Here is a 21461-nt window from a genome sequence, read left to right as displayed (position 1 = left end):
CCCAGAAGGAGGAGGGAGGCTGCTTGGGGCTTGAATTCCCAGTCATTGCTTGTTTAAGGATGACGATCTGCAGGGGAGCGCTGTGGTGCATACCTTTAAATACAACCCTCCGGAGGTGGAGGAAGAGGCATAGTGACCAGGCTAGCCCGAGAGAGAGACACAGTGACCCTCAGACACCAATCCAAGAAAGGAAGGGAGGGAGGGAGGGAGGGAGGGAGGGGGAGGGAGAGAGAGAGAGAGAGGAGGGAGGGAGGGAGGGAGGGAGGGAGAGAGAGAGAGAGAGAGAGAGAGAGAGAGAGAGAGAGAGAGAGAGAGAGAGATAACAACTTGCACTGAGCAGTAAGATGCTTCAGGAGCTGGTTATCACCAGAACCTAGAAACATTGGCTGAGGGTGTGTCTTTCTTTAGCAACCTTAATTAGGAAAATGGTTCCAAGACCCTATTTTCCTTTCTGCCTTTTCTCTCTAAAACTTCTACATTCCAAGTGGCAGGGTTGTAATTTCTTAATCCCTGCCACGGAACCAGTGTAGATTAAGAGAAAGCCACTGTTCTTTGTTGCCTGGACTCCCCTTCAGTGTCTGTTTCCTGTCTCTCGTACCCTGTGCTTAACTGTTTATAAAATGTCCATTTCCCAGATTTCTGGGGGGGAATTTGGAGGACCCGAAGAGCAGTTTCTACCCGATGGGTAGAGAATTTTTATCAAGTTCCCCGGCTCCGTGATGGCTCAGTTGGTAAAGGGCTTGATGAAGAACCATGAAGATCCCATCTCAAACCCTGTCACCCACATTTAAAAATCTGGGTGCAGCTAAGTGCATCTATAATCCCAACACTGGAATTACAGTTCCCCCGAACCCACCCCACGTTTGTTTGATGTTTGTTTGTTTGGTCTGGAGAAACTGGTGGAGATCTGATGTGGTCTCCTCTAAGACACATGACACTCAAGATGATGATGATATGTTTACACAACTAACTTTTAACTGTTGTAACTAGTATTTTCATGAGTATCTTAAAAACGTAGCCCGTGTTCTAAACCCGCAATTTCATGGGCATTATCGCTTAAAGTATGTGAGGCAGGGATGAACCGAATTAAGGAAAAGGAAAATACTGGTCCACAATCCAGGTGCTGGAAGGATGGGGCCAGGTTTAAATGTAGCCTGGGAACACTGGGCTACTCTCCTGAAGTCAAGCGTAGGCAGGACAATTCCGAGCTTCAGCTGCCAGAGCTGGAGTCCTTCCCTTGCAGGGCTAGAGGCAGCTTCAGAGCCACACAGGCTGAAGAATTGGCAATAAAGAGATTTGGCACAGACTGGCTCTTCCTTGAGTCCGGCAGCAGCTGGTGGCTGGGCTAACTCTGTGGAGATTAATCGTGTGTCAGTCGCTCGCTCTGCACTCTGGACAACGTGCCTCAGGAATGTTAGATGGAGTTTCCCCCACTTAGCAGAGAGTCTGACCCGCTGTATTTGGTCTGTTTATCTTGCTGCCAAGACAGTTTGTCATGAGGCAGAATTCAAGAGCGCGATGATAAATCTCTTTAACGAGGGTGACGTAACCCTCGACATTTTTCTTCTTGTGTCCTTTTCTTGTTTTTGAAGCATTTGTGACAGCTCTGTCCATATATTGGCCATGTCCTTTGTGTGCCTGTTTGGTTCTCCAGGGAAGGACGGTCAACAGCAGCAGGCTTTGGAGTCAGTGGCCTAAGTTCAAATCCCTGCTTCACCTCTGGAGCTATATGGCTTTGGACGTAATTTATTCCTTATTCATTTTTTAATCTGGAAAGTGGAGCTCGCAATGGCATCTCACAGCAGCTTTGAGAATTCAGGAATGTCATCGTACTAGGTCAGGTTGACTTCTGGAAAATTGCGAGAGCGCTCAGGATATCAGGGAAAGGGTCCGAAGAAGTTATTATTATTATTATTTTGTTGTTGTTGTTGTTGTTGCTGTTGTCTGGAAAAAGGTGCCTAAAGGCAGTCAGATGACTGTCTAATTGCTGCGTAATCTAAGGCACGTCATCCCCCTGCTACCTCAAGTTGTTTGGAAAGGACAGAGGTCATCTCTGAGGCCTGGTGCCTTGCAGCTCCTGGAGGGCGTGTGTGTCTGGTGAGTAATGGTGACACATTTGCATTTTCACTGTGAGAAAGGTGAGGGAACATCTCCCAAAAAAAAAAATATATATATATATATATATATATATATATATATATATATATATATATATATATATCAGACCTGTAAGGTTTTCTCTTTGATATTCTATACAGAATAGCACTCAGCCAGCCAGAGTCCTAGGAACTGAGCGAAGGCTCCTGCTTCAGTGTCAGATAAGACCTCAGTGCCACACAGCCCCCAGCTCCCGGTTCACACACAAGCCTACCAAGTTCACAGCTTCTATCACTGGATAAAGCCTGTTGGTTTCCCCTATATTCCTGGAGTCCTACAGAACCTGCAAGCAATTCAATTGAAAAGTTTAGTATGTGGTTTATTGGCATTTATATCTTTTGGGTAAAATGTATTCTAAAAGGAATAACTATAATTAAAAAAAAAAAAAAAGCCTGGTAGTAGCACATGGTTAATCTCTGTACTCAGGAGGCAGAGACGGGCAGATTTCTTGAGCTCTAGGCTAACCTGGTCTACAGAGTGAGTTCCAGAGTAGCCCAGGCTACCTAGAGAAACCCCGTCACGGAAAAACCGAAAATACAAAGAAGTGAATGAGTGGATGAAAATTGAAATTAAAAAGTACAAGCAGCACAGAAGCATATGTTGGCAACGCTGAAAAGCCCTTTCTGCTGTGCTTCATTCGTCTTCTGGCCAGAGGCAGAGAGGACAATGGGCACGTGCTCCGTCCTTTGCTAGAATGTTCCCCTCCCTTCCCTAATATGTCAGTGCTTACCTCTGTAGGAGGGACAAACAAATGTTCCTCATTCCTTTATGGCAGCCTGCAGCTCCTGTTGGTACAGTTTCTTAACTGTTTGTGGCGTTCAAGAATTTAAATTGTGTGGATGTATTAGGCTGGTTTAATGATTAACGATCTTTTAAATACCACCTCCTCGTCCATGTCAAATTAGACAAAGAAACCCCTCTCAGAAACTTTCTTGAACACTTCGTGCTTCAAATTGAATTTAGGGAGTCTGACTTTAATTTTCTGTCTGCCATGGGACCTTTCTGGAATCTGCTGGTAGGGGCCGGGTTGGTGGCCCACAGAGCTTAGCAAACTGGCAGTCCCGCTCAGCCGCTCACAAAGCAAAGACATCTTGATTCTATCAGTCCTAAGCCTGGGTCCCTGATGGGGGTCCCATTCTTCTAGCTGTGAGCAGATGGAATGTTCTTCTGGGGCAATCAGTGAAGAACACTCTTTCGCCAGAATAGGATAGTTCTAACCTTCCCTCGCAGTGTTGATGGCACGCCACCCGTCCAATACCTGTGTGTTGACATTTTTACAGTAGTAATAATAGTATTCACTGTAGTCTTGTTTGTATGACGGGGGTAGTTTGCTCCTTGCTTTACTGAATGCTGTCACACTGGCTACATATAGTCAGTCCACATGCAAGCAAGTGGCCCACCTTGGCCCCACAGTAATAAGTTGGTGCACTTTGGGTGTGATCCCAGCTTTCCTGACCCCAGGGCAGGGCATGTGAACTTTTAACTATCCTGTCACTAACTGACCCAATATCTTCTATCCCTAGGTCACTTGGCTACCAGATAGTTTACTAAATGACCAGTTCTTTTTTTTTTCTCTGGGTAGCCCCAGGCACCCCACCTCCATGCTTTTTACCCAGAGATTTTGGAGACAGGACCTGTCACTTGCAACGAGGCACCCAGTCTCTGGGTGGGGAAGCCTTAAACTGGGAGAATAATCCTTAGCTGTCAGTTAAGCTAAATCTTGCCACAGGATCCAGTGCCCTCCCAAACGGGTGGATGTTGGGGAGCTTGCTGTCCTCTCTCCTCTGCAAAGTCCCCACCCCCTTCATCCTCTTTCTGCTGGTGATGTTGGGAACTAGCTGCTGGTATAAATTATTTTGAATTTCCCTCAGCCTTGTTCCCATTCACCACTTTAAGAATAAAAAGGTTTGTTCTTTTTATTGCTTCACAGTCTCTGGCGCCCCGCCATCTTCCTGATGGGCCCGCATGGCTTGTAACATGAGCCAGGTTATTCGAGGGAAATGCGAACCAAGAGAACCACCTTGATCTGACTCTGTAACCAGGTCCAGCGTTTACAAGTTTGTAATTGACCGAATACCCAGCCTGTTCACCATTATTATTTCTGACCTCTACTCTGATTTATGTGCACATGTGATATGTATGTGCGTGTCTGTATCAAGAACCATAGCTTAGTGTGGGGAATACAGAGCCCAAAATTATCCTTCCCCCCCCCTTGGCTGTTCTTCACTGCACTATCAGTGTACTCTACTCTTTTCATGGACTGTTTAAGAGCAAACTTAATCTTTTCTTCTTGTTTAAAATTTAATTGGTATCCAGCACAGGCCTAGTGCTTAGAAGGCAGTTGGGGAATTTTTGTTGGACATGAGAACAGGAGAAGAGAAAGAACAAACAGGGCTTTCAAGAATATTGAGTAAGCCTAATTTGTGTTTTCCAGAGGAAAAAAAGCAGAGTAACAGGTTTGGATTGCCTAGGGCAGGACCATATCTTCTAAGGAGCAGGCTGTCCATGGTTTCTCTTAAAGAAGCAATATGCAAGGACTTCCTGGAGAAAGGGAGAGGGAGAGGGAGGGAGAGAGGTAGGGAGAGAGGAAGGGAGGGAGGGAGAGAGAGAGAGAGAGAGAGAGAGAGAGAGAGAGAGATCCTTGATTACTGGAATCCCAGATCCTCAGAAGGCCTTAGTGGGCAAACAGCCCTGACTCATTATTTGCACCTCTTGTGCCCTCTTTCTGTAGCCTGTCTACGTGTATTCTGTCCACGGTGTTGTCTCCTAGAGCCTCACAGGTCTGGACAGTGAAAATGGATGGAACTAGTTGAAGCCCATGTGTTCTGCCTGTGGGTTGGCAACCTGGTTTACATCCTAAGCAGCCTATAACTTACCAGCCATAAAACCCTCCACTTCCTTACCTGCATATCGAGAGTAAGGACTTAACCGCCCTGCTGTGCTGTAAACCGATTCAGAGAAATAGAGCGATGCCTTTATCTCTATTATCTCATCCTTAAAATGGGATTCAATGAAGCCACCCTCGTAGGGGGTCTCTGTTGCAAGGAAGGGCTTCAAGGTGCACGGGGCTTGGCCCTGGGAAGATTCTAGATAGAAAATCCCTGCTGTCATGTTGTCGTTGACCACAGAGAGGGTGCTCAGGGGTCTTCTCGGGCCTGTTTGTCATGCCCTCCCTTTCCTCTGTGGGATGCACATTCAGGCAGCCTAGAACGCAACGCTAGCAAGTGAGCTTCGTTTCAGGGGAGGTGGCCTCTCTACAGGACAAGCTGGGATGGAGTCAGTAGGTCTCTGTGACCTCCATTCACAGCCAGCATTTGTTATTTCAGCTGGATCTAGTCTCTGAGTGATGTAGCTAGAGGCGATTAGCCCAGGACTAATGGCTGCCATGCTGTGGTGAGGCCTTCTTTGCTCGTGCTCCCATTTTCTGCTGTGTGACTCATGAGCATGCTCAAAAGAGTCCTTGGGGGGCCTTGCCCTGTTAGTCGACCTGCAATTGTATGGAGGTCAACAGGGTGAGCTTATGCAAGGTCTGATAAAAGTGTTGGTAATGCAGAGTGTCCTTTCTTTGCCCCCCTCACCCCTTTTCTAACACCCCTTCCTAACAAGGTTATAATTGTCACCCTAACATTGATAGGGTGACATTGTTTGTTTGTTTGTTTGTTTGTTTGTTTGTTTGAGGCACAATTTTACTACATAGCTCCCTAGCTTGCAACTCCATATGTGTCTCAGGCTAGTCTGGAGTTCGAGATCCCTCTGTCTCTGCCTCCTTCCAAGTTCTATTTCTGACCCTTAAATCTAACTTAAAGATTTCCCAGTAAAAGAAAATGAAACGTTACTTATGGATAAAGTGAGGACTAGACCGCTCCAAGGTGCGGTTGGAAGGAAGGTTTTTATTGGAATTGGGATGGAGAGTGAAGCCTGGGAGAGCTTAGAACAGGGAGAGGAAGTATAGCACACTGAACCCGGCCAGCAGAGTGGGCATGACCAAGAGAGGAGAAGGGAAGACAATGGAGAGAGCTGAGAGAGGGACTTAAGATCAGGTGGCCGAAATGCCCACATTATACAGGAATGAGAAGCTAGAGGAAGGGAAGAAAAGAGCTGAGAGGAGTCACAGGTACTGAGTGAGCCTAGAGGCCAGTGTGTGCATGCTAATATGAACCCTGGCTAGCCATTTGTCCCAATTTATATATACCCTCTTCTATGCTGTTTAATATTTAATCACTTAGGGTAATATCACTTAGGCTTTATTGCTGTACATAAACTTAATTCTTAAGTGAATTTAAAAAAAAACTTAAAAAAGTAGTGTTAGGGAGGGGAGAAAAGGCCCCCAAATGTTGAAAAACGTAACTTACGACACAAAACCAAAATAAAAGCCAGGTGTTTCTGAAATCGTTTGCTATAACTATTTCTAGTTGAGGTAAGAAGTCTAGCAAGTGTGTAAGGGACAGGAAGAATAGTTTATCAAGTAGGAACATGGCATGGCTCTCAGTAGAAATCTCCTCTTTCTTTTTTTTTTCTTTCTTTTTTTCTTTTTACGGAGCTGAGGACCGAACCCAGGGCCTTGCGTTTGCTAGGCAAGCGCTCTACCACTGAGCTAAATCCCCAACCCCGAAATCTCCTCTTTCTACGTGCCTGTTTTGGTTACTGTGTTTTGAGGCAAGGTGTCACTATATAGCCTTTGCCATCGGAACTCACCATGTACACCAGGCTGGCAATGAACTCGTAGACATCCACCTGCTTCTGCCTCCCAAGTGCTGAGAGGAAATGCATGTGCTGCTATGTCAGGTTTGCAGTCAAAGTCCCAAACATCTGAAAGTGTTTACTAGATTCTGTTGCAGTAAGTCCCACCCCGCTCCCTACAGACAGTGCCAGTTCCCACCATAACATTTTCTGAGCCTTCACTTCCGTGCCCAGGCCTTGTTCATGGCAAGCCTTGATAACCCATGTCAGAATTTTATCGAACCCAGAAGTGGCCTCAGAGTCATCCTCAATACAGCAGAAAGACATTTGCTTCTTGTACCCATATCATGTTTGTGTGTGTGTGTGTGTGTGTGTGTGTGTGTGTGTGTGTGTGTGTGTGCCATCGAGATGGTTGATCTTGATTGACAAGTTGATGAGATTGAGAATTCCCATGGACTGCCTATGGGGAGTTTCTAGATAGAATGGTCAAGATGGGCAGGCCCACCATAACTGTGGATGGCACCATTCCATGGGCTGGGGTCCTGGATAGAACAAAAAGAAGAATTCGAGCTGAACACTCTCCCTCCCTCACTCTTTCCTGACTACATGCCTTCTTGCCGTAACCTCCCAGCATGATGGGCCATACCCTCAAACTGTGAGCTGAAATAGACCCTTCCTTCAGTTGCTTTTGTATTTTTGCAAAAGTAACAAGAAAGTAATGAGTGAGATCATCTTGGAAAGCTCACCTAGCAAGACCTTCTGAATGCACTCTTGAACAATCAAAACCACCGTGGGTGTAAAAATTACCTCAGAACTTCCTGCCAGTCTCTGAGCAGTTTGTGAGCAGGGGAGAGAATCGAAAATCCAGTCAATCCTAGTTTCCCAGGCTCACCTTTTACTGAGGTCGATATTGAAATAGACCCGTGTGTCGGGTAGGTCATGTTACTGCTGTCACAAAGAGGCTTAGATGAGTGGGTAGTGGTGGTGATGAACTGAGGGACAGACAGACAACCACATCAGGAACACCATTGGAAAAAGAATGAAAATGTGGTTTTCATTCTTGGCATTTTCGATCTCTAATTAGGTGGGGAAGCACCTGATTCTGGGAGCCTGTTTTCTGTTTGTTTGTTTTGCCCCAGTCCTCCCCCAGTCAGGTCATGACTGGGGGAAGGTGGCAAGGCTGTGGCAATCTGAGGATCCACCCATCACCCAGGGCTGGAGTAACTGCATACTTCACTTTTGCCTGCTCTCCATTTACAACAGCTAGGCCTTTGAAGTCCAGAGAGGCTGGGAGAACCAACTTTCTGGAAGTCGACTACCTAGGACAGAAAAGAGGAAGAGGATTCTAATGACCTTTGCCACAGATGCTCCGTAGTCATCAGGGCCGTGAGTCACCTGGCTCCACGTCACTGTCTTGTCTATTGCTTCCGTGGTCTGAGGCCCTGGAAAGATACCAGAGAACAGAGAGGAGTAAAGCTGGCCCAGGCCTCTTAGTCCTTCCTGGGAACCCCCTGCACAGTCTGCAGTGTGAATAGGTGCAGAGTATGCCAGAATTTTGACCCTGGTTCTTGGGCAGCTGGCCAAGACGCATCTTCTTCAGCCAGGACTCAGTGTAGATAGGCTTCATGCCTTCCAAATTCACTGAGGAACTGGCAACAGTTGGTCGGGCGCCCATTGGTATTTGTTGCACTGAGCAATGAGTTTTGGCGTTTTTGTTCACGTATGTCAGGCAGTCTGACTCTGTTCACCCCCTATCACTCTCCTCACCCTCCTCTCTGCTAGTTACTCTCATCTCATCCGGGTGTGTGCGCGCGTGTGTCTGTCTGTCTGTCCGTCCGTCCATATAAGAAAGAACATGGATTATTTTTCTTTTACCTTAATATGATGTCCAGTTTTATCTATTTCCCTACAAGTGGCACAATTTGTTTTTTATAGCTGTGTACATGTTACATTCACACACACACACCCACCATTTTCTTTTTCCACTGGTGGAGACCAAAGCTGGTTTTGTCGATATCCAAACTCCTGCCCTCTGCAGGCGCTACAAGTCCTAACCACTGAGCCATCTTGCATTCTGTTTGTATTTCATTTTGTTCTCTGTACGTTGATGTTCTGACTGCATGTATGTCTGTGTGAGGGTGTTGGGTCCCCTAGAACAACAGTTGTGAGCTGCCATGTCCGTGCTGGGAATCGAACCCAGGTCCTCTGGAAGAGGAGCCAGTGCTGTTAACCACTGAGCCATCTCTCCAGCCCCTTGTTTCGTTTTTAATGTTGGCCATTCTAATACTTCATGGATTAGCCACTTGTACTCCAGGTTCCGAGCCACACTGCCCCCTGACAGGTAACGGTTGCTGGGTATGCAGCAAGCAGAGAGCATGGAATTCTGTTCCTGTGGCCCTAAGTGACACTCTTCACTTTTTAAGTCATGGAGTCACTTGTTGCTTGTGTATGGCCCTGTAGCTCACTGTCTTGTGGCCAGAGGATGACATTACTGTTCTCATTCCGAAGGGTAAGGCTCTGGAATGGTCTCCACCTACTTCTGTTCTCCAGGCTTGCGATCGACTCCTGCTCCCTTGGTTAATCATTGCCAGCCACGTAGGAAGGTGCCTCAGGAGCTCTTGTGATGTTCCCATTGTAGCACTAGATGTAGGGGACGTGGATGCTTTGGTCTGGCCCTTGATGGGAGTTGAGAGAGATGAAAGGCTACCATGCCCCTGATATTGGAGAACTGTTCCTTCAAGGGAGCATTTCAGTGTGGCTTCTGCAGAATGCTAAAAATATCTGGTATCCGCCTCATGATTGGCCCCATTCCACATATAAATGCTCCTTAACAAGGACCAGAGGACGGATACAGAAGTAATATAAATAAATTCCAATGTCAAATTTATAGTAGTTCAAATCGACTTCGCAGCTATTTTAAAAGGCAGTGCTGTCATTTATAAGTAACCGGATAATTGTAGGTAGTTTGAGAAAGTGCGTGTGGCTTGAGGGTTGGGGTTGCCAATAGCCAGGGTAGTTATTTGGGAATTGTGATTGGTCAGATTTGGGGAGGAGAAGCCCATGGCCAGGTTCCCGTCCATGGAAATGCAAGCGGAGTATGAGAGGTTGGGCAGGCATGCTGGGCGTTGGCGTGTTTCGTTCCTGAAAGCCAGAGGCCCTCCAGCATCTTACTGTGAGGATGCTTCCGTTGACTCTGGTCTTTTCCTCCTCTATACTGTCAGAATGAGCACTCCACAGCACACAGGTCTACAGCAATGGCCAGATGTACACCCCGGGATACCCTTGTAGCATTTCCTTTTCAAGGCCTGGGGAGTCTCCTGCTTCCTGTGTATGGGAACAGCAGAGGTCTTTTGGGCAAGTCTCCATCTTTTTATTGTTCTAAGAGCTGGGCTAAACATTTGAACCTTTACCTGTCAAAAATGACTTTTGGAACGAAGCCTGTTTTCCCTCCAGCCTCTCAGACTAGCAGGATGAAGGTATCATATATCCCAGGAAGGTCATAAAAGGGCTTTCCTGTTAGGACACCCACCTTGAACTCATTGGAAACAGAAGTCCAGGGCATTGCATATTTCATAAGTCTAGCTCAGACTTGGGCTTGGTCCATGCCTTTCAAAATTTGCTTGAAAAGAGCTTCTCATTCTTCTTTAGAGCAACCTATGTAACCAAGATAAAAATAGAACCACCTGACTTCAGGTTACGAGATAAATGCGCTCACACAACACATGCGTGAGTTTTGAGACTGTGTCTTGCTATGTGGCCCAGGCTGGGTGTGAGCTCACTGGCTTTGAACTTCCCAGGATCCTCCCGCTCTGGCCTCCCTAGTGCTGAGATTACAAATGTGTGCTACCACACCCAGCCCAAATTTGTCCTTTTTTCTTGTAGTGCTAGAGATTGAACCCAGGCCAACCTCTGGTCTGCTTTGGAGGAGCATTTACTTTACACATGGCTGCGTGAGTTTGAGTCTTACAGGCTTTTACCTGTGGTGATGTAGCTTCTTAGCCCTCACAGTGGAAGAGATTGGTGTCTCCGGTGCGCTGGGCTGCTATCCGCACCTTACTTACTAGACACACTCTTTATGTTCAGTTTGCTATGTGTTTAATGTTCAGGTGCCTCGTGGTTGGTGGGACAACTGCAGGGTGAAGAAGACTCCGTTCCCCCCCCCACACACACACTCATGGGTTTTTAATGTTAGCCATTCTGACACTTTCACAGATTAGCCACTTGAACTCCAGGCTCTGAGCCACACTGCCTCCCGACAGTGGAAGGCAGAGGGGTCCTGCGGTTGAAGGAAAGGCTCCTAGCACACATGCAGTTTGGGCAGGTAGCACCACCAGCCTTGGGGTGTGCCAGAGTCTGCTCCACAGGAAGAAGGGTGAAGGTTCTTTCTTGAAGGCATGGCTGCTATCTTGGAACAGGCCAACTTTGAACCTGGGTGTGGAGTATGTGGTTGGGTGAGTGTGACAAGCGTTAGTCCAACCAAATGGCCTGTGTTTAGGTTCTGTGTGCTTACAGAGTTTGATTTGGACAGAAGCTCCCATCACTTAGTTTGGAAGAACAGAAACACTCGACTAGATGTAAATAGCAGGCCGCCTTCAGGGTTCTCGGGGACGGAGAAGCTGCATGTCTATGGGAAGGTGTACCAATTTGTCAGGGGATATAGTAGGAAGAAATGACACACTGTGAAAACTGTACCAGAGGCCAAAACGGGGAAGGGATCCCAGGACAGCTTGGGGCCGGAGGAGAAAAGGGGTGGTTCTTGATGATGCTTGTGGAAGGAGGAGGGATAAGGAGCAATTCTAAAGGTGGTGTATAAATGTTCACAGTACAGGAGGAAGGTGGAAAGACAGAGCGACAAGCCTGGTGGGTGGTACCTTCCCATAACCCAGTGTCTGGGAGGCAGACGCAGGAGGATGACAAAATTGAGGCCCCCTTCCATACACCGGAAGAGTATAAAAGAACGCAAGAGTCTATCTCAAAAAAATAAAAGTGAGGGTAGAACTGGCCAGGGTATGGGCAAGCTCTCTCTGAATCAGGGGTAGGGTAAGAAAGGACTCTCTACTTAGGCTTGTCAACCGAGCCTGCCTGATTGCATGAGCTTACCCATCTTTTGGATAGACATGACTGATAGCTCGACATTGGCAAGATCAAAGGGGAAGCCTGCCTCTTAAACCTATGGGTCGGAATGTAAACAGAAACAAGTTTTATAGGGAAAACATGACTGGGACATAATTACTATGAAAAGAAACATTTAAAAGCTTGTGCAGAAAAATATAAAACCAGGACGGCAAACAGGAGTCAGTAATAGACTGTTGTCACTTTGGGACATAGATACCTTTTAGTGTCTGTATTTCTGAATTGATTTTTTTTTTAATTTTTAAACAATAAAGGAAACATCAATTTAACACTTATTTTTATTTTTAAGTTACATATATGTGTGTATGCAAGCGAGCGCAGATACTCTTGTGGCTAAGGATTCAGATCTCCCCAAAGTATAAATTGTTGTGAGCCACACGTCTGTGGTGGGAACCCGTTGGGTCCTTACAAAAGCAGCGTGTGATCTTACCTGCTGAGCCATTCCTCCAGCCTTGGGAACTTCAACTTGAATTGAAAGAAAAGCCACCAGAAACATAGTAAGAAACAGAAACAGTAAGGTAGCCCAACTCCTGAGAAACAGCACCATGGTAATTATATTTACTTGGAGAAGAATATAAATGTCATTTAGCTTAAGAAGTTGTAAGTTACTTGCGAACTAACTCATTTCAAGGTGGAAGAATCTTCAAGTCATTTATATTCTTACATTTATTTATGTACTACTTATTGACGTATGTGTGTGCATGTGCCTCAGATCATTTCTTACTGTCTACATGTATGCAGCCCTCTCTTGGGATATCGCCTACATTTGAAGAAGGAATTGTACAAAAGTCTTGGTCCCTGAATAGGATCAGTTCTTTTTGTTTCAGCTAGTTTTCAGTGAAGGGACAACTAGGTTACCCGTCCCTGGACTGAGAGCATCAGGGAGTTCCATTTTGTTCTGTCTCTTCATCCACATCTCTACTATTCCTAAGTAGTGTGTAATCTGCCTCATTTGTCATCATCACATAAACTTGTTTGTCTGGGCTGAGCCATGGGCTCCTCTGTGGCATTGGTACATTTGTTGCTGATCTGTGTCATCCACCGTGTTCCGTGCAGAAACGCAGGGACAATAACAGAACGCATCCCAGTGACCCAGAGCGATCGTTAGTAAACACCTTGGGTTGTTGTTGCAGTCATTCCATTTCCGGATGTTTTGAAGCAGATCCTAGCACTGTGTCCCTTAACGCCGCCGAAATGTCTTAGTATGGTTCCCCGTGGATGACGTTTCATCCTTTTTACAAAGAGTTTTGACCTGCACTCGTGTAACTCAAAAGAATGACCGTGCCGTTGTCTCGTCTTCCCAGACAGTAAAGCCATCGTGGATGGGAATCTGAAGCTCATCTTGGGCCTGGTATGGACTTTGATCCTTCACTACTCCATCTCCATGCCCGTGTGGGAAGACGAGGGGGATGATGACGCCAAGAAGCAGACCCCGAAACAGAGGCTGCTGGGATGGATTCAGAACAAGATCCCATACTTGCCCATCACCAACTTCAACCAGAACTGGCAAGACGGCAAAGCCTTAGGAGCCCTGGTAGACAGCTGTGCTCCGGGTAAGCGGCCATAGTTGCCTAAACCTTCTTTGCCAAGTGGGAGTGCCTAGCCAAAAGGGCTGTCCGTGAGAAGGGTCGTTTGTACTAACTGGTATGGGTCTCCTTGCTTGAGTCTGTCGTTAAGACAGGATGAGCTACAGATGGTTCTGTGTGCGCTTCCAAAGGCAGATGTTCTAGGTCTATCCGTACATCTTTGTCACTGAATCCAGTGTTACTCAAACCACCAGAGACACCCCAACGCCTGAACTTGGAGCAGGCGTCGGGGTTAGAGTTCACCAGACCCAGCCCTGTGCCTTCCCGAGTTGGTGCCTCATTTCCCGTCGGTTTAAAGAGAACATGTGGCCCTCTTCAGTGGCTTGGCATGGGAATCTAAAGCTTCTGCTAATGGAAAGTGGCCGTTTTTATTAACCACTAGCTTGACTGTGTACAGCTTTCTCTGCCCCCTTTCGTCACAGCGCTTGGTGACGATCCAGTTAGAGCCTTTTCCACCCTGGCTCTTCTCTGAGTGGTTGGTCGAGTGGACACCAAGATGTAATTATCCTCACTACAGCCCTTAGATTAATGGGTAGAGCTTCTTGGCCCACACTCTGTAGGAAAACTAGAACCAGTGTTTATATGCCATCCCCCGAATTATTTTTATAAAAAAAAAAAGTCCTTACTTTAATAAATTATATTTTCCATTTCCTGAATGTTCTACGTGTCCTAAGTTAAGCGCATTCTGAGTAAGGTGGTGTATCTCAGAGTGCCCAAAGCAGAGCTCAGTAATGTCAGGTAGAAAAAGCCTGTGTCAAACAAACCCTCATTCCATCTGAAAAGCGTATAATCCGGAATATTCTAGAGAATAGCGTTAGGGCCACCAAGCTGGCTAAGGGCCCTTGTCATCGTGTGTCAGTGAGACGAGTTTAATCCCTGTTGTCCCCATTACGGAAGGAGAAACTGAGTCTTGGCCAGTACAGTACATGCGTGTGTCCACTCAGTCATACGTCATACACACACACGACTAAAAAGCTGTAAATTTCCCCCCCGTTTTTCGAGACAGGGTTTCTCTGTGTAGCCCTGGCTGGCCTGGAACTCACTCTGTAGACAGGTCTCAAGCTTACAGAGATCCACCAGCCTTTGCTCCTGAGTGTCGGGGTTAAAGTGTGCCAGCACTGCTTGACGAAATGTAACTCTTTAATAAAAAGTCTAGTATTAGCTAGTTTCGTAGTACCCTCTTCCTTCTACCAAAAGACACAATTTGTTCTCCCTCCTTAGTTTAAGTCAGAGAGTTTAACCTACTTATACTCATTAGGGCCTTTTAAATGACTCTAGGATTGCACCTTTGAACAAGTGGAGTTTTGAGTCACATAGGATGCTAGCTTAATCTTTGTTAGGTACATCTAGGCACAGTGTTAAAAATATAAAAAGGATCTTGAAGGAATGGCTAACCCCTGTCTTAATGCCAGAACACAGTGTCCTAAAGGGTACACTCTTAGCTGTCAGATTCTCCCCCTCCTCCCCCACCAGATGTATAATTAGTTAAGCTGTTGGTGGGAATTGCCGAGTTACAAGACTAAATGCTTTGGTTATCAGTACGTGGCTTCTCTGTGTCAACTCATGCTAAAAGCACCTTTCGTGTACCGTGAACAGGTCTGTGCCCGGACTGGGAATCCTGGGACCCACGAAAGCCGGTGGATAATGCTCGAGAAGCCATGCAGCAGGCCGACGACTGGCTGGGCGTCCCACAGGTACGCACACGCACAACGTGTCCCAGGAGGCTGCTCCCACCCACTGGCTTGTTGCTGGCAGTCTGGATGCTTTTCTAGGTCAGGCTGTGGTCTGACCTTGGTGTTCAGCCTTTAAAGAGCCTTGCCTCTGGTACTCTCCCACCGTCTTAGTAATGATAGGTTCTTGTGGCTTTAGTAGCTTACGGATCATTCAGAAATCTTCGTGTCACAAGCTGGCAGTTCTTCCCCTCCCCTCCTTACTGCTTTTCTCATCTCTTCCTCTCACTTCCGACCTTCTGTCTTACAAGTACAGTTCAGGAAGGCCTTGAACTTCTGACCTTCCATCTCAGCCTATGGAGTGCTGGATCTCAGGCATGTATCACTGCAAATTCTTTTTGGTTCTAGCTATTTTGAAGGTTGTCATTAAACCCCAGTCAGCAAGCATGGTCCTTAACTCAGGGGGGAGCTGTCAGTCTTTGACTTTTTAAAAACCTATACAAAAGAAAAGTAATTTTTTTAAACATTTATTTATTCATTATGTATACATCATACATAATGCATATGTGCCTGCAGGCCAGAGGAGGGCACCAGACCTGATTATAGATGGTTGTGAGCCACCATGTGGTTGCTGGGAATTGAACTCAGGACCTCTGGAAGAACAAACAGTGCTCTTAACCGCTGAGCCATTTCTCCAGCCCAAGAAAAGTAATTCTAATCTGATATTTGGAACTTTTATTTCAAGTGTAAATCAAGTTAACCTCTATTAGTGGGAATTGCAGCACAATTTATAATTCATCGCACTAATCATAGAGGGGCTTGAATTTTTGAAAATCTAAATCACTACATGGGTTACTTAACACCAATATTTTTCTTATAACATCCCCTTGAAAATACCAGGGCTCCTAGGAACCAAACCGCAATCGAAGGGAAGTTGTAGAAAAACCAGTCCCATGGGACAGAGAATCCCTCACTGTAGACCATGTCTGATTTGGTGCTCAAGAGTTGAGTTCAGTATATTCCATAGTAGGATGACTGGGGAGGTAGGGAAGCCCGCCTATTTCTTTGGTTTTGGAGTCTCCAATCTGTCACCTTCAGGAAGAGCTGTATTAGATCGCTCACCAGCCCTTCAATCTGACAAGACCTCTTTGTGACACTCTATAATGTCGGACACTTTAAAATTCTTATATATAGGAGTTTCTGGAGAGAGTTACCAAGTCAGCGCATAGTTTCCGTGGGCTGTTCTGGAGGTCACCGTTCAAAAATCTCCATAGCTGTTTTGCTCTGAGCCACTGAGCCCCACACTGTTTTCTGTGCGGTTTCTCTTCATCGCATTTGGTTGATATGGTTGATGAGGTAGGAAGAACCCTCTGCTGCTCTAAGGAGGTGTCAGTTCCCACTGTGACTCCTCATGGGGGACAGGGAGGACTTTGTATGCTAGGGTTAAGTCAGGTAGGGAATCAAGGATGTTGATAAAACTTTAGGGAAGGGTCCCTGTCCATCCTGTATCTTAACTGCTCCTTAACTGAGTGTCAGGAGAACACACCCCACTTCAGCTTGTGTGTGTGTGTGTGTGTGTGTGTGTGTGTGTGTGTGTGTGTGTGTGTGTGCATGTGTGCGGAGAAGGGAGTGGGGGTGAGGGTGCTTTCAGGGTCCAGAGGCATGGATACCTGGAGTTATAGCCTGTTGTGAGCTGTTGGTACCAAAATCAGATCCTTTGCAAGAGTGGTATCCACTCTTCCTAACTGAGCCATGTCTCTAGTTCCTCTCCCCATTTTTAAAGGTTCCGGGTATATTAAGACCACATGTCTAGTCTGTTGTCCCTATTGTCTTGCTTTGCTTGTTTTTTTGAGTCAGGACCTCACCGTGACTCTCAGGCTAACTCCGAACTTGCTATCTTCCTGCTCAGCTTCCTGAATGCTGGAGGGAGAGGCATATACTACGACCTCTCCCCCGAGTTTCCTTTCTTCTTATTAGTACAGGGATGTGTACCCAATAGATGGGCCAAAGAAGAGACCTGCTTACGTGCTTTAAAAACATTTCCAATGCCTTACGTACATGTTTCCTTGCTCTGCCGTACCTCATCCTCTTTCTAGAATATCAGACCAGGGGAGCGAATAGGAATGGGGGCGGGGGGGGGGTTGGCTTGAATCTCTCGAAATGACCTGCAGAATTTCGGGAGGTCTTCCTTGCAAAGGAGCCAGCGACACGTACACGCAAGCCCCGATCTTCCTGCGGTTTTTACTGCGGTTTGATTTGTTTCCATTTCTTTGTAGCAGTATTTGGTGGAAGGGGGATTTTGGTGGATGCCTCATGGCGTGTCAGAGCGCTCACCCACCACGTTGTCACCCTAGGTCATCACGCCCGAGGAGATTATTCACCCGGATGTGGACGAGCACTCTGTGATGACCTACCTGTCTCAGTTCCCCAAAGCCAAGCTCAAGCCAGGTGCTCCTCTTAAACCCAAACTCAACCCGAAGAAAGCCAGAGCCTATGGCAGAGGTGAGTGCTGGTCTCACTGGGTCTGAGGTGTGTTCTCCGGCATTAGCTCTGGGAGGGATGATCTCAGGGTCAGGAGACTCAGGAGGTTTGCAGTTGGTAAGGGATTCTTGGGCAAGCATGAAGACCTGAGTTTGGATCCCCAGCCCCCACCTAAAAGCCAGGTGTAGTGGCACACCTCCAGTATTGTCTTGGGACTGTGTCAAGATACAATGATGTGAGCTTTAACCTGTAAAGATACCCTAGGTTTCCTTTGTCTCGTGTGTGTGTGTGTGTGTGTGTGTGTGTGTGTGTGTGTGTGTGTGTGTGTGTGTGCGCGCGCACTTTAACTCTTAAGTCCTGTTTATTTATGACCGCCTTATTCTGACTTGAGAATCAAAGGCTTTTCTGCGGTACAGTGTACGGAATTTGTTTCCTGTAGCCCTGGGAAAGCTGATGCTTTCACTTAAGAACCAGACCCTGGTGCACAGTGACTGGGATGGGCCTTGCCCTAGGTCACTCACTGGTCACTCGCTGGCCTTCTGGATGCTGATTCATTTCTCCTGTCTGGCAGAATCTGCTTCAGGTTTCCAGATGGGCTGGGAGCTATTGTTAATCTCCAGCGACACTTCCTTGCTGAGATATCCTGTTTATGACTCTCACTGCAAGATGCCCAGCGCCTTGTGGCCGGTCAGAGCCATCTCAGGCATCTGGTCATTTTGTGGTCGGCAGCCAATTTGAAGCATCCTAATTTTTTAGAGAGGGCAGTTAGCAGCTGGATGTGGCGGTCTATGTTCACCTTGTAAATCTCGGTGCTTTGGGAGGCTGAAGCTGGGGACTCTTCCGTTTAAGGCTGACCAGAACAACAGCATGACCCTCTCTCAAAACAAACAAACAAAAAATAATCAAACAACAGTGCGTGGCCAGGAGTTTGGTTTCTGGTAAGGTCACTGTAGCAATCTTATAAAGAAGACAAAAGGTACGTTATATTTCTTAGTTTTTGTAAGTAAGGTTGGAGTGACATTTTGGCACGTGCCCATTTGTAAATTCACAAGGACTAGATGGAGGCCCTCTTCCTAGCGCCCATTGTCATCTCCAAATTGCTTTCTCTGAGCCATAACCCAAGGTGATCAGTGCTATGAGGAATCTCAAAGTTTAAAGGTGTTTCTGTAATGCAAAGCAGAAAAAAAGCTATAGATCGTTATATGACTCTCAAGTCACCATACTGACCAGAGGGGGTTGACTTCGGCCAAGGCTTGTCTGTAGTAGTGAGCTTATCACTGGCTGTCCAGTTTCCTCATTGTTAGAGTGAGATGGTTTGCTTCCGTGGTGCAGTCTTCCAGAGAACGAATGCTCACTATGGTTCAAGAATGTGGCCGGTCTATGCCAGTTTCCTTCTTTATAAGTGTCGTGAATGCTGGGGGAAAAAAAAAAAAGCCGTTTTCATCTCTGATTTGCATGTGGGTGGCTCTGTCTTTACGTTTTCTCTTCATCGTGATATACGTTCAGGGTCTGATGTCCTCCGCATTAAGCACGCTCACAGGTCATAGGACTGTCCCCATCAGTATTCGTCTTGAGAGCATTTTCAGCTTTCCACAGTAAAACATGGTGCTCACTAAACAATCTCTCTGTTCTCTCCTTTCTCAACCCCTTTCCCTGGCACCCTCCATTGTTTCTGTGTGGGTGTCTCACAGAAGTGGACAATGTAGTATGTGCCTTTTCTGTGCAGCCTGCCTTGCTTGGCAAATGTTTTTGGGATCTTATTATTTTTTACATTATAACATTATCACAATATCCTCCTCTTTCTCCCCTTCATCGTCTTCTTCCTCCTCCCCCTCTTTTGGAAACAGGGCTTCTCTGTGTGCCCTGGCTGTCCTGGAACTCAGAGATGTGCCTGCCTTTGCCTCTGAAGTGTTGGGATTAAAGGCCTGCGCCACCACCGCTTGGGTTTTCCTTCCTTTTTCACAGGTGAATGATATTCTACTGTGTGTGCTGTATTTGGTTTGCTCATTGGTTTTCTTACAGGCAGGTATATGCAGTCATCTACCTTCCAGCCATTATGAACAATGCTGTCCAAGAACATGGATGTATTGGGATCTTTTGGATATAAACCTAGACGTGAAATTGCTGGGCCATACTGCGATTCTATGCTTAACGTCTCTCCTTTCAAAATAGGAAGGCTGTTGTTGTAAAAACATAAAAATAAAAAGTAAAGTTGGTCTTTTACCCCACTGGGTCCGCACCGCGGTGCCGCTAGATATCTGGGCGGAAACACATCCCAGCCGCACACTTTCCTACACTCAAACACTTGCATAAAAGAACACACAACACGGGGCTGGGGATTTAGCTCAGTGGTAGAGCGCTTACCTAGGAAGCGCAAGGCCCTGGGTTCGGTCCCCAGCTCCGAAAAAAAGAACCAAAAAAAAAAAAAAAAAACCACACAACACAATAATCTTTGACCCAATTGGTAAGATATAATTGCCCACTTAAACATACAAAGCCCAGTACCACCCATCCCTTAAGAACATTGATAACAACCTGTAAATACACAGAGCAGAATCTTAACATCACCTGCCATGGCTTCTCCCCCCTCTCTCTCTGTCTCTCCATCTCTCCTCTAGTCTCCTCCTCTTCCTTCAAACTTCTCTCCTGCCCATCCTTCCTTCTCCTCCAATGAGAAGGCCTCCTTCTATCCTGTACCTGCCCCTCACCTGTACTTTACAAATTCAATGGGGAAAAGGTTCTGGTGAAGTCACCTGATTCCTGAGTACTGTGACTAGGCAGCTATCCTTCGGGCAGTGGAATTAGCATCAAAATACAGATAACTTCAGGGCAAACCACAACAGAAGGCAATATAGTCCCTTTGGGTGATGGGGCCACACAATACAAGGCCACATAAGTGGGGCTGGGAGACACATAAAGTCAGTCCGGTTTTGGTATGTTTCTGCTACTCAGATTAGGATTAGAGAAAAAATTAATAATAATTATGGTTTCTAAAAGGGAGTTTTATTCTTTGTATGTAGGTAGATTCCGGTTGAGGCCAGTCAGCACTTGCACATCCATCCATCGAGCTCTAAGTTGCCTGTGTGAGTGGGATGAGAAGGTTTGGGGTCTTTGTGCAAGGCTCCCTTGTGGGATTAGCATCATTGAACACATCTGTCCACTAGCTAAGCAGACCCTTCTCCAAACCCTATTCTGTATGAAGCACTTAACAGAGCCTTACAGGACCCTAAGTCTCAGTAATCAGTTCCTCATGGTGAGCATGGCTCTACTGGAGTTTTGTAGACTGTGGGCCTTCGACTCAGCTTCCTGAACAACCCTGGTTAGCTAGAGAGCCTGACACTGACTTACCTGAGCCACTGACAACGTGCAGGTGAGTTTTTCTTTTCAGATCGCTAGAGTCAGATGGAGTAGGTGCTTAGAAACGTTGTAGGCGAGTGTATTGAAGTGTTGTTAGTAACGCGATCATTATATAAGCAAAATAAAAAGCATAGAAGATAAAATATAGAAGTCCATTTTCTAATTGCTAGACCCCCTTCTTTCCTTCAAGTCCGAGTGAGACATTAATTTTACATTGTGTGTGTGTGTGTGTGTGTGTGTGTGTGTGTGTGTGTGTGTGTGTGTGTGTGGCAGCAGGGGCGGGGTCATGCCGAAATATCCTTATGAAAGCTAAGACAGATGTTCTATCGTTGAGCCATATCCCTGCCACCCTGAGGCAGAACAGTACGTGCTCTATGTTCAGCCAAACGTCATAGGA

The 21461-nt window shown here is 46.4% G+C and overlaps 1 protein-coding gene across 6 annotated transcripts in view; it reads left to right on the top strand.

Annotated features, from left to right (window-relative positions):
- The window catches only part of Flnb (filamin B), a 133087-nt gene that overhangs the window by 35388 nt on the left and 76238 nt on the right, over positions 1-21461 (top strand). For all 6 annotated transcript variants that reach the window (XM_087585931.1, NM_001107288.2, XM_087585930.1 and 3 more), the window contains 3 exon segments: positions 13275-13523; positions 15153-15250; positions 17581-17728. In XM_087585931.1, coding sequence (XP_087442057.1) covers positions 13275-13523; positions 15153-15250; positions 17581-17728 — 495 coding nt within the window.

Source organism: Rattus norvegicus, chromosome 15, assembly GCF_021556685.1.
Source record: "Rattus norvegicus strain SHRSP/BbbUtx chromosome 15, alternate assembly SHRSP_T2T, whole genome shotgun sequence".
NCBI lineage: Eukaryota > Metazoa > Chordata > Mammalia > Rodentia > Muridae > Rattus > Rattus norvegicus.
This window is presented reverse-complemented; position numbering and strand designations above follow the sequence as displayed.